General features: G+C 27.7%; 1 protein-coding gene across 1 annotated transcript in view; it reads right to left on the reverse strand.

The window, feature by feature from the left end:
- Positions 1-292: 292 nt before the first annotated feature.
- Positions 293-13,139, reverse strand: part of LOC100168196 (allatotropins) — an 18,283-nt gene continuing 5,436 nt past the window's right edge. Inside the window, exons 2-3 of the mRNA XM_001942877.5 lie at positions 4,576-4,852; positions 293-781 (exon numbers count right to left, since the gene is read on the reverse strand). Coding sequence (XP_001942912.1) covers positions 646-781; positions 4,576-4,835 — 396 coding nt within the window. The 5' untranslated portion in view covers positions 4,836-4,852 and the 3' untranslated portion in view covers positions 293-645. The remainder of the gene's footprint in view (positions 782-4,575; positions 4,853-13,139) is intronic.

The following is a 13,139-nucleotide window of genomic DNA, read 5'->3' on the forward strand; positions in this document are numbered from 1 at the left end:
CACTTAGATAGTTAGATGTATACTATATAGGTTATATATAGTCTTTTACTACATACATATTTTTTAATTGATCCATACACAACCGAAGCGTAAATATCATAAATATGATAACCTATTTTACACATTTCGAATCTGTTCTGTTTATTTATTTTTTAACTATAAAACATCTTCAACTATTTTATATACCAATTAAAAATATAAATAAAATATTTAATACATTTTCACTACAGTTTTATGTCGAACAATTTTTGATATTTGGAATGATCATATAGGGGTGTATAAAAACAGTAGATTTAGAATACATATATATTTATATTTTAGCATTTTTTAAGCATAAACAATATTTTAACAACCATCAAATATATCATCTAGATCCTGTTTTTCATCAATTTTAATTTTCGAAAAAGTCAATGTTTTATAGGTACTACTACATAAAATGGTGGTTGATTATTATTACAATCATAAAACTAAAGTACCTACCTACGTACATTTCCACTTAGATGAAACAAATTCGCTACAATGACAATTACATTAATATATATATATATTTTTTTTAATTTTGAAGACATTTACAATCAAATTATTTGTAAGTGAAACTGACTTTAATAATATAATTTATAATTTATATTTATTTATAACTTTTTATTATGATTCACCATCAATTGACAGCAGCAATTCTTCTCCGGAAATATAACCATCGTGGTTGACATCGATTAGCTTTTCGATAAAATGTTTGTATTTGTTCTTCAATATTTTTTCCAGAGACACTTCCATCGGTATACTGTGGACAAGTGTTATTATATTATTTTATATTTCGATTACATATTTTTTTAAATTTTACTGTATAAAATATATATATTAAATTGATTGTCATTACTGATGACAATATATAGGTATTTGAAACATAATTCAATGTAATTTCAGTGTAAAATAATTATATGTGTACATGACCTCTATATGCTCTAATTTACAATAAAAATACACTATATACATTTCTGAAATAAGTTAACATATAATATATTTATTCAATGCAGAATAAATAAATTAAAATTATATTTTTAGACTAGGTATATAATATAATATTATTATGCGAATCAATTGAATATATTATTATTGCCAAAACATTTCATAATTGTACTATGAATTTCAAATTCCAAATTTTTTTTACACACATTTTTTGCCAACGGAAATTATATTAAATATATCAAAATTATTGCTTTTTCCCAACGTGTGTTATATAGGTATTATATATATTTTTTTAATTTGTAAAAATGACAAAAATGTTTGTCATTAACATTAATAAACAATCAACCCTATGCATACAATTGTTTTTAATTTTTTATTATAGTACCTATTGTGTAAAATATTTTAAAATAATTTATTTTATACACAATACATAGATATAGTGCCATATAGGTACCTAATGGTATCTCGTGAAGTATTTTTCCAAGCAAGGTATCAGTCGGTTTTCTCGACATAACCCACTCGTTGTTCAACTACAGCGTAGGTACCGCACTACCGTCTTACGTCAAACAAGAAACGGACAGCTGATATATATCACCGCCGGGACGTGTTTCGTCGGCAACCAGGAATTTGTATGTATACGGAATAATTCATTTTAATTTTGGTGAAAACCGTAAGGATTTAAATCTCCGTGTAAATAAAATAGTAAAAAAACACCACTACCCACAGATGGAACGTGTTCCGCGAAGCAGTTATATAGTGTGTGGGACTATGATATTATAGTCTATATTTTAGATTGTATCATACAGTCCATTATTCTCGACCAATAGATACGCCGTTGCAGTGGGTTACGCCGTTTTTTCCCCTTTTATATTAAATAATATTTCAGACCGGACATATCAGGAATACTATACATTCTGTATATACTCTCGCTCCGCACTTCTACTTTCCTCGGCAAACTTTCATTTAGACCTTAACAAACAGCCCGAGATCTGATATCCACACGGACCAAAAAATAAATACGCCAGTAGAAAATGTTATTCTTTATTTTCCATTCGTTAAAATATTGACACGCAGCAGTGGGATTTTCTAGTTATTTTCTTGCATTATACGAAAAAAAAAAAATAATAATAACAGCGTATATTGGAATATATATAGCGGAAGTGTTTTCCAAGCGTAGATACTATAGATATATACGTAGATACTATATATATTATGTCACTGCAGTTAACAAGCCAGGATAAAAAATTGACACCACAACAATAATTATTATGATGTGTTTTTTTATCACTAACAATATAATATTTAGGGTCACTCCGTAGGGCATATTTTTGTATGTAATCGAGACGTGTGGGTCCAGTTGTAGTGTAGTACGAAAAGTGTATCGAGAATAATAACTAATTTGTAACAATGTATTTAATAATATTATTGATTTAATTAATAACAAATAACGATCTGTGAGATATATTTAAATAAACTAGGCGAAGCCTCCTCATCGTGTTTTGGGTACTACTGCTGTAACCATTAAAAAGTGTGTTATACGAGAAGTGAAAAAAATTAATAGGCCATGTCACTTAGCCACTCAGGTATATGTTACAAAAATAGCTAGACTAATATTATATCACATACTGTTTATTTTTAAAATAATTTATGATAATACTTTAATTGGTACATTATACATAAAAAACATTTATCTAAGTCATTTTTTAACTGTAATTGTAGGTAAGTAGTAAGTACCTACCTACTTAACAATTTACAAAAAATATTTCATTTCGAACACATCTATAACATACTGTCTTTATATTAAACATTCCTGCATATTATTTCAATAAAGTTTGGAGTTTTTACATTTTTGTATTTATCAATGTAATTGTTTACTTTTTTTATTATAAATATTTGACATCGGAAAATATGCCAGTATATAAAACATCATGTTATCAAACCTTTACATTTTAAAGTGATCACAAACAATTTCACATTTATTCACTATCCTGTGTAAGTGAATCAAAATGTATCTAAGAAAAACATTTTAATAAGTAAAAAAATAAAAAAAGCTTATACAATAATAAATACAATACTATATAAGGTATCGTAATATTTAAAAAGATAAATGCACCATATAAAAAAATGTATGTTCTAAAAAATTTTTTTCTGGAGTAACCTTTAATTATGTTTCAGAATTTTAAAATCTGCAGGACTTAATTATTTTTTTAAATTTATAGGAAGAATAAAGTTATTTCAAAAGTTGAAACAAAAATGGTATAGGTATAATATATTATACTAATATTAAATCTAATATTTTAGATAACGCAAATCTAAAAGAAGAAGACGTAGAGAAAAAATAATTATTTTAAGTTATCAAAATTAATTAATGTTATTTTATATAATTATTAATTAGATTACATTAGGGTAGATACTAGATTGTAAGCAGTACCTAACTATATTATTCTAAATTTGAGTGGTCGATCAATTTGATTTATCGTTGTCGGGTTATACGGTTAAATTATTTCTAAATATTATTTATTTTAATTCCAAAATGTATTTGGTTTTAATGAACCCTATTACTCAAATAATTTGAATTTGATCATATTAATAAAATAATAAATTATAGAAAGTTAATTATTTCTCGTTCAATAATGTAAACAGTTAGGTAATTATATTTATTCAAATATTCTATCTAAAACACCATGGTACTATTGAAATATATATATATTATATATATACAACTGTATACAAGTATATGTTATATATTAATTATCATGCTGCTAATTTAAAAATCCTTGAACTCCTTTAAATAAGCTTGGGTTCAACTTTAAAATCTGAGATATTATGGTATCGTTTGTATAGCGAGTATTTTCGCTTAAAACTTCTAATTGAGAAGAAATTGATGTGTTTGAAACCGGAAACGTTCAATCTTAACTAATGGATCATTAAAGAACATCAAATACCTTCAGGATATCAACCATAGGGTTAGATTTATTGTGAAATCAGTACATGTATATTGATTCACGTTTTGTACGATTATATTTACGTTTCGAAACAAATTAATACCATAACTATAAGATACTATTATATATGTATACTTAAGCGTGTATAAAAGGAAATGAGATGAAAATATAATATTTTATATTAATATTTTTTTTATAAAATAAGTAATACGCATTGAAAAATAATATAATTTGAACTATACCTGTTTATAAAAGTAAAATTACGGCCTAGAATTATAAAGTAGGGTCATTGCCCTCCTCCCCCTGTATCATGCCGGCAAGTCCTCTATGCTTGTACCCCCCATATTACCTATTTTACACATTTTATTACAGATCGTATATATATTCTTGTTTGTTCTAAAAAAAAAAAGGTAACATTTGAATACTTCAAGTATTATATATATTTTAATTGGGTTTAATCAAAATTTTCCAGAAGGTGTTAAGACTAAAAATTATCGTAAAATGTTACGTCACTAAAAAGATGGACAGTTCTTATAGAAGGTGTCTTGTGATAAAATTCTCTATTTTTGTCACGTGCAATTCGGACGACGACTCTGTTTTAATTTTGTTAATCTACCAATATTTTCATAATCACATAAACTAAAGGCACTCGAAGAAAACTTACTTTTGATTGAAGCTATCTTCTTTGTTGTCCACAAATAAATCCAATGGCATTAAATTCATGTAATGGTCGGTTCGTTTACCGAACCCTCTAGCTGTAGATAAGTCCATATTTTTGAAACCTCTTATAGTTCTTCCTTTGTCTCTGTGTTTATGTTTAAATTCGCTATCTTCAAACGCCGGGTATGAGTTGACGACGGCTAATATCAAAAACGTGATCTCTATAACCAACAGTCGGACCATTATATTGTTGTTGACTGCCATGGCTCGAAAAAATCCAACTGAAACATATCAATGGATATTTTGTATACTGACAGAATTAATTTTTGAGTTGCTTTTTATTATAATATGATGTAAGTGCTGAACTGATTTTTGAAACACTATAATATTAAAATTTTTCCTAAAATATTGTTTACGTCTAAAAATCAGTGTTAGCATTACGCACGAGAATAATTAGTTTATTATGATGATTGCTGCAGGCACAGAGCATTTATATATTCCAGTATCAGGAGGGACGCCCCCCTGGTTCCTCTCCAAAAATTGTTTTATGAAAAATTGTGTCATTAAGGAACAGTTGTTAACTATTCTAGTTCTACAAAAGCCAGAGACAAAAATTAAATGTTCTCCAAAATTAAATTTTTGGCGACAACACTGATAAATGCATGAAACGTGGGACAAAATTGATAGGTATTTATTTTATAGATTATTTAATGTGTAATAAAATTATATACTCGTACGTAATGAAAATCGGTTATTGTAAAAGCTGCGAAATCACAGAGATTCCGAAAAACCTGCCAATAGTCTTAACGTTAAGATATTTTGCTCTCAGCTGCGACTTTGTATTTTATTACACGTTTGCACAACTCAGATACACATTCGTTTTAAAAGAAATAAAATTGTTATTTGACTTGTGTTAAATTTAATCCGCATAAAGCGCGCAATGACTATTGTATATTTGTGTACAAAGTTTTGAATAATAGTAGGCTGACGGAATCCCACTAAGCAAACTAACTTTATGCGTTTACGGTTTTAAACGATGTTTTTCCGCTCTTTTATTATACCATATATTTTTATAAATCTCTGACCTATGACATATTTTTTATGGTTTCTGCTCACGTATGTCGCATATGTATTATTATAAGCTTTCTATAAACTCTTATATTACCGGAAAAGTCAATATTCAACGTTTCTAAGACGAGATTGAGTTTCCCTACCGCAATACAATATACAACTCACTTGAATGAACGTACCGTAATGTATATGTTATAGGTACTATTATACCTACTTGTATACTATTTATCCCACAATGTAACTCTTTTTCACAAATTATTAAATATATAGGTTAAACATGGAGGTGTATAATGTTTCTAGTTCCTATATGACTGTACAAATTTATAATGATATTTATAAACAGTAAAGCCAATTTTTTTGATACGTCTAAATTTTCATCGAAAAAAATTAATTTGATTACTTGATATAATCTGATTTTACAGCATACCTACATTATAGAATTAATTATGATTTATAAACAAAAGAGGCGAATTATGGTAAAAAAAATTAAAAAGTTCTGTTTACTATTAATATTCAATTTAATTAAAACTCGTAACACAAACATGAAGTAACTATATACAGTCTATAGTCAAAAGGGCTATATATTTGCTCTATGTGTATTATAGTAGTATTTATATTAAAATCGAATAGATGGATATTATCAAGAACTTTTGATCACGAAACGCTACATAATATATATACATGTAGATTGTAGGTACATATTCAAATACCGAAAATGAAAACATTCTTTACAATAGTGTTGTTATGTATTCCAAAACCGTATAATTTGGTTTGTACTTTTGGCTATTTTAAATCGTATCATCTCTTGATATATTAAATACTTAATAATGTGGAAATTTAATTGTTTTAAAAAACTTCTAATTACCTACCACCTGATTTACACACAAAACTGAGGTAAAAACATCTAAATAAAGTGTTTTAAAATCAAACACAATTTCAACTGAATACAATGAAGATTTTATCTGTAAAACAAACATCTATACATATTATCATTATTTTCTAATTTAAAAAATCTAAACTCGTGTTTGATAATTATTGTATTGGACATTTGAACTGCTTAATAGTGTTTTAATCTATGCAATATGCATAGTATTCCAAATGATCAAATTCAGAATTCCTATAAATTCAATGTTTATTTCATATACGTACCCATAAAGTACCCTACTTAGCCGTGTTTTAAAATCATTACGGTTTTCAAACTATGAGACATGTAAGAATATTGCAGACATTTTTTTTTTGGTAAATATAATACGTTGTCCGTTGTCGTATACATTATTAATGCATAGCAAAAATAATATACGGTGATATTATATATTCTGTCCTTCTTTATAAGCTTTTTACATTATTTAAAAAGAAAAAACTTGAAAATACAGTAAAACTTAATTAGTTTTATGGTGGAAATTTCATAAAATAATAAATAAACCTTTTAAAAATAATTTATTGCTCAACTTAAATATAAATGAAATATTAACTTTTTGGATCAAATGTATATATATTATGAACATCATGTTTACAAAATTAAAACAAATATACAGCCAATTTACATAATTTGTTTTGTGTGTAAATAGGCACTAACTACCTATATAAGTGGAGTGATAACTGATAAATAAATTATACAAACACACACGTGTTGTATATTTTATGGATAAGGTAGGTTGGGAAAGACATAAATATATCGGCCGAGAACCAAACGATGATTGTAATTTGTAGCTCGCAGTCTCCCAGAAGATATCGGGACGTGAACTTTTAGGTTCAACGAAACATACCAAAACTGGACAGATAAATATTATAGAGTATTAGCACAGAAACGTGTTTGGAACGTCTGTTTTAAAACTATCGTATATAAAGATACTATACTGGAAATTATTTTTTTGAAATTAATGTGATTTAAAGACGTGAACTTTATATTAACATAAAGTTTTTATGATATCCACAAAAATGATCGATAATCAGATTAAATCTAGCACAATATATTAATTTATTAAATAAAATATTTCATTTATAAAAGTAATGTCCCAACTAAATTTGCATACGGAAATTTTAACTTTTTTCTACTATGGTCCAATTTAACTTTTTGTTTTAAATATAATATGTGGATTTGAATTATCTACGATTCTTCTAAAATATGGATGAAAACTTTTTTTTAGTTAAAAGCCAGTAGCATTTAATTACCACTGTTCTGTTTTTTTAATTTTTATAATGATTCAAACAATAGGTGAAAAAATTACATTTATTGTTTTAAAAGTTTAAACAAAACCATATTATTTGATGAACAACTTCATTAAAAAATAACCTAATTGAATCTTATTTAAGTAAACCTGTTTTAGGTTACGTTAATTTTGGTAAGAAATTTTAATAACCATTCATAATTTAACGATTTATACAAACGTTTAATTACTGCCTACGTTCTTTATTAAGAAAAACAATTTCAAATTCAACAATCAATTATCATTTTAATAAACACTATTTTAAGAGTCGAATCTTGTGAGATGTAATATTGTTATTATTATTTTATATCCAATCTAGATTGCATGCGTATTGCGTATCATAATAAAATACATATTATATTTATAAAATTGATATTAAGTGATACAAATACTAAACTGTAATTATAAAAAATCTAACAATGTTATTCGATGTTGACTTTTGTAAATTAGGCACCTTGTAATTATGACTTCATTTAAATAATTGTTATACATTTTATACGGGATTTATGTATTTCTATAAGGTTATGAATATTATAACTAATTTCTATAAATCTGTCCCAACTCCCAACGATATATCGTTTTTTTTATAACGTGATAAAATAAAATAATTAAATAATACGTGTGTGTACTGTTTATTACCTATTCATAAATGCATAATGCATAATATAGACATAATATTGGCCAAGCATGCTCAGACCCGTTTTTCTTCAATAATGCGGTTATCCAAAAACTGATTTTTGGAATTTTTTATTCCATTTTTTTAAATTAAATACAAAGATGTATTGGAACGTATATATACATGAGTATACAGCATAATAATAATATACTTATAACAATATATTTATAAAGAAATGCGTGGGTATACGTGAAAAAAATATTAATTTTATACGTATACGGTGGGCGTATATAGTGAATGGAGAGCAATGATAGTATATTATTTGTTTTATTCTATTTTATATTGTATTCTTCTTTTTAAATTCTGTGGTTACCCGACTCCACACCGCTTAAGAACCATATACAATGTAATCATAAATATAGCTACGTGTAAATAGATCACCTGTTGAAAAAATGTACTGTGGATAAAAATAGACTGATATTATCGACATAATATCATTTTATTTATTTATTTTTATTCCATAATTATTAATAATGACAATATTAGTATGTACTTAGAGAATTTTGGTGGGGGTCCAGGGGTTTATTATATGAATGATTCGTACATTATTCTTGTTTATGTTCTTTGTTTTAATTAGTGTTGTTTGAAAACCAAAGAGTAAGCAACAAAAGTATTTTTTTTTTTTATTAGTTTTCTAACGTAGAGGGAAAAATATTTATGATACAATATAGCGTGGGTACTTTAAAACATTATTTACCAATGCATTCCTGCTTAAAGGCCAATTTTTTCAATATACATTTATCATTATTCAACTATTTTATTGTAAAGTTAATAACGATGTTGTGGAAATATTTATATCTTGGAAATGTCGTTCACTGTCACCTACCTCAAAGCGATTTAAACGCATTAGATGCTTGGTCTGTTAATCTTGGTTTGAATTTTAACGTCACTAATAAATGTCACTCTTAAGTCTTTTTATAGAAATCGGACTCACTTGGAATTTAAATACTTGCTGCGTGGTGCCTGTCTTGTTATTGATGATAAACGATAGTGGAGTTGTACGAATACCTATTAGTATTATCTATATTATTATGATAGTTATTTGAATTTTCGTACCCATATTGATGTGTCATGCACTCATGCTGTACAACTTTGAAAGCACTAGGATTTTGTAAGCGGATTTGCAATAAATTTAAGTCATACTACAGTTCCACTTACAGCATTACATTGCCGCTTGTTAGGTTTATTTTGGAGTTTACTGTTGTTATTTTGGATCCTCACACTAAAGAGTTGGATGAATGTTTTTGAGTTTTTCCGGAAATTGATCATAGACTCCATGATTATATAATGATTTATAAACTAGTATCAAATAAGTTATGTTTACAGTCCTCAGTTGATCGCGAGGTATCTTAAACATTAAACAAGGTCTTCCACGAAAGCTTATCGACGGGTCGATTGATTGTCCAGAGTTACTTCCATAATGGTTTACTTTAAAACGTCTTGTATTTAGGTCAATTTTCCTTATCCTTTCTCTTTGCCACTTTGTACGACCGACTACTCCCGTAATCGGCCGATGTATAGGACAATGCGCGTATTGCAAACAAAGGTCTATCTTTTAATTTTTAAGTTATCCTAACGAGTTAATTTTTTACTTATATCTGCCTCAGGTATTGTGTAATGCGTTTTTGAATTATATGGCTCGTATTGAAATGAAATAATAAAATATAAAATATTGTGATTTGTAATTTACTCGAGTTTTGACAAAATTAAGTCTTTTTTGGCTAAACCCTGGGCCAGAAACGCATCAACGCCTAGTTTTGCCTAGTTCACGCCAGACCCGAATCGGCGACCGGCCAACTCCGCTGCGTCTGTCCGGTACCTATTTTTTTTCTCGCAATTTACGGGTTCCGTCGACTAACTCAATGATTGTAAGCATAGGTACTCCTTTTATTCGCGAAGAAGAATCCAAAACACGTCTTGTGTGGGTGCACACAATAGTGCGCAATAATCAAATTGCAATTTATCGTGCAAAGTGTAAACAGATATTCACGAAAATGATTACTGTCCTTAAACAAATATAATGATAGGATGATTTATTTATGTAAAATCATAATCCTGTATAGTTTTCAATAGGACGTATAACGACCGGTTAAACAATTAATATGTATATTGTGTATACCATGACCGTGGAAATCCAGCGCAGGACGCAGCAAAACAATATTAAAATAATAGAGTGTGTAAAAAAATCATTGAATTTCGGGATACAACTTATCGGTTCCATAAATTAACGATTGCTGTTTGTAAGAAAGTGTAGAACTGTAGAAGAGGGGTGCTCGATGTTAGTTAATCAATTCTCATCACTGATAAGTGATAAGTTTGAAATTGGCCAATAATTTAATAATTTAAATGTATATCTCAGATTCTCAGGCCAGGGATGGAACAAAAAACATCAATTATATACTCGTATCTTACCGTAGATACAGAAATTTGAGATGTTCAGACGAACTAACTAAAAACATATTTTCAAAGTTTGTTTTTCATCGAACGCGAGTTGCACGCAAGTCGGTGGTATACGCATCACGTCGTTTACTGAAAGTATGCACACATAATATAGGTACGTACGTAATGCGTATATTATATTAACTTGTGTACAACTCCGCCTCGTCAAAATCCATCCACGTGCTCTCGTGTTACTCGAGCGGGAGAGTTATTATGAAAAATAAAAAGGATAAAATCGTCCGAGGATGCCATTCTATTGTTGTTTGTTGCGAATTCCAACTTCGAAATGTACAGTCCGTCTACAATGGACTTTTATTTTCCATTCTCCATCAGTCTCCCCTCCCCCCCCTCTCTCTCATTCTATCACTATATGTTTGTTATTTTCTTTCGGGCATTTACATGTACTATTTTATTTGAGTAGTTTTTCGCATATCTTAGTAGAAACAATTATATTACATTGCATTACAATTGAATTTTTATCTCAATACAAATAGCCATCTTAGATAATTTTATACTTACTAGTTAGTAGTTACTATCATGGTTATCTGAGATAACCGTGATTCGTGGTTACCATGAACTAAGATAGTTAGTTATATCTTAGTTCATGGTGGTTACTAAATAATTAATACATAATATGTAGAGGGATACCTAAATAGACCACCCTGCCACCACCAAATGACGCCACTGCTTATGTTCGTATGCATAATCAATGTAAAGTCTACCGAAATAATTCAAAATCAAATCCAAATTTGTATGCACAATTACACATACCCTACCTATTAATTAATATATATTATATACATATACAATAAAAACTTAAATAATTAAAACTAAATTTACCATGAGAGCCTGTAGCGATAAAATAAATTGATATATAACAATTTCCATCAATATGTAACATTTTTTTAAAGTTTTTGTCCATATTCTATTAGAGTGATAAGTTATTCTACATTTTTTCAAATTATGAAAATCTGCGAAATTAAAACATCAAAGGCATGAAGATTATGCAAATTAGGAATACAAATTTTATTAATTTAATTTTAAATTATAAAATTATCTAAACTTGTTAGATAGCCATTTATTTTGATAAATAGGTACCTTAAGTCAAGTGTATGATAAATAATGATCCAATAGTAGTACCAATACATCTAAATTAAAATCAGATTTTTCTAAAAATATATTTTGTTTTCGTAAAAAAGCCAAGATAAAAATGATAAACGATAAAAGTATAATATCTTGGTCATTCTTAATTTATAAAATACTTTCGGATTATAATAAGAGTCCAGAAATATTTTATTATATTATTTATTTATTCTGTTGATTAAATTTATATCATAGAAATCTAGGTATATCTGTGGTTGTTATATCATTCCTATTTTTATTCTCACCTCAAAAAATTCACGTATAGGTATATTCTTCGAATATAAAAATTACAGCTGACTGTTCAGTAATTGGCTTTTTATATATCCTACTGTCATTCATATCCATATTCTATATGGTTTAACACCATACTGCAAATTATAATAAACATACGATTGCAAATAAACAAAATAAACTAAAAACAAGTTTTGGCTAAAAAATATTTCAAAACCACTATACTTAGTATATAATATAATTAAATGCCAATGATCGAGTAATTACCTAGTTTAACGTCAAGTAAAGTAATACGTTTAGAATGATTCGAGAGTAGCTTGAAACTATATCAGCTTATATGTATGAATATTTAAAAAGTATTTGTAATATATTATTATATGTACCCAGTGATGCAGCTAGGATTATGAAATGGGGGAGGGGTTAAGTATAAATTAAACTAAGTTTTTTACAGTTTTCATAAATAATACACTTATATTATGGGTGTTTACCCCCTTGGCTACACCACTTTGTGAACCCATAGAAATGTTTATGGTAACGCGTGTAACTTTAATTTTTTATCCGATGAAATCCTTCAGCTTGTAACCATCGCATATTGTTGTAATATTATTTAATAATTCAAATTATTCCATACGTTCATGTTATGATAATATATTACCATCATAGGCGGAAATTTTTTTTTTTTTTTGGGGGGGGAGCTTGAGTAGGCTTAGCCCTCTCAAAACGTACAAACAGAAAAGTTAGTAGACATATTATATCATATTATGTAATTTATTTTACTTATATTATTTTTGAGGGGGCTAA

This window comes from Acyrthosiphon pisum, chromosome A2 (genome assembly GCF_005508785.2).
Source record: "Acyrthosiphon pisum isolate AL4f chromosome A2, pea_aphid_22Mar2018_4r6ur, whole genome shotgun sequence".
In the NCBI taxonomy this organism is placed as follows: domain Eukaryota; kingdom Metazoa; phylum Arthropoda; class Insecta; order Hemiptera; family Aphididae; genus Acyrthosiphon; species Acyrthosiphon pisum.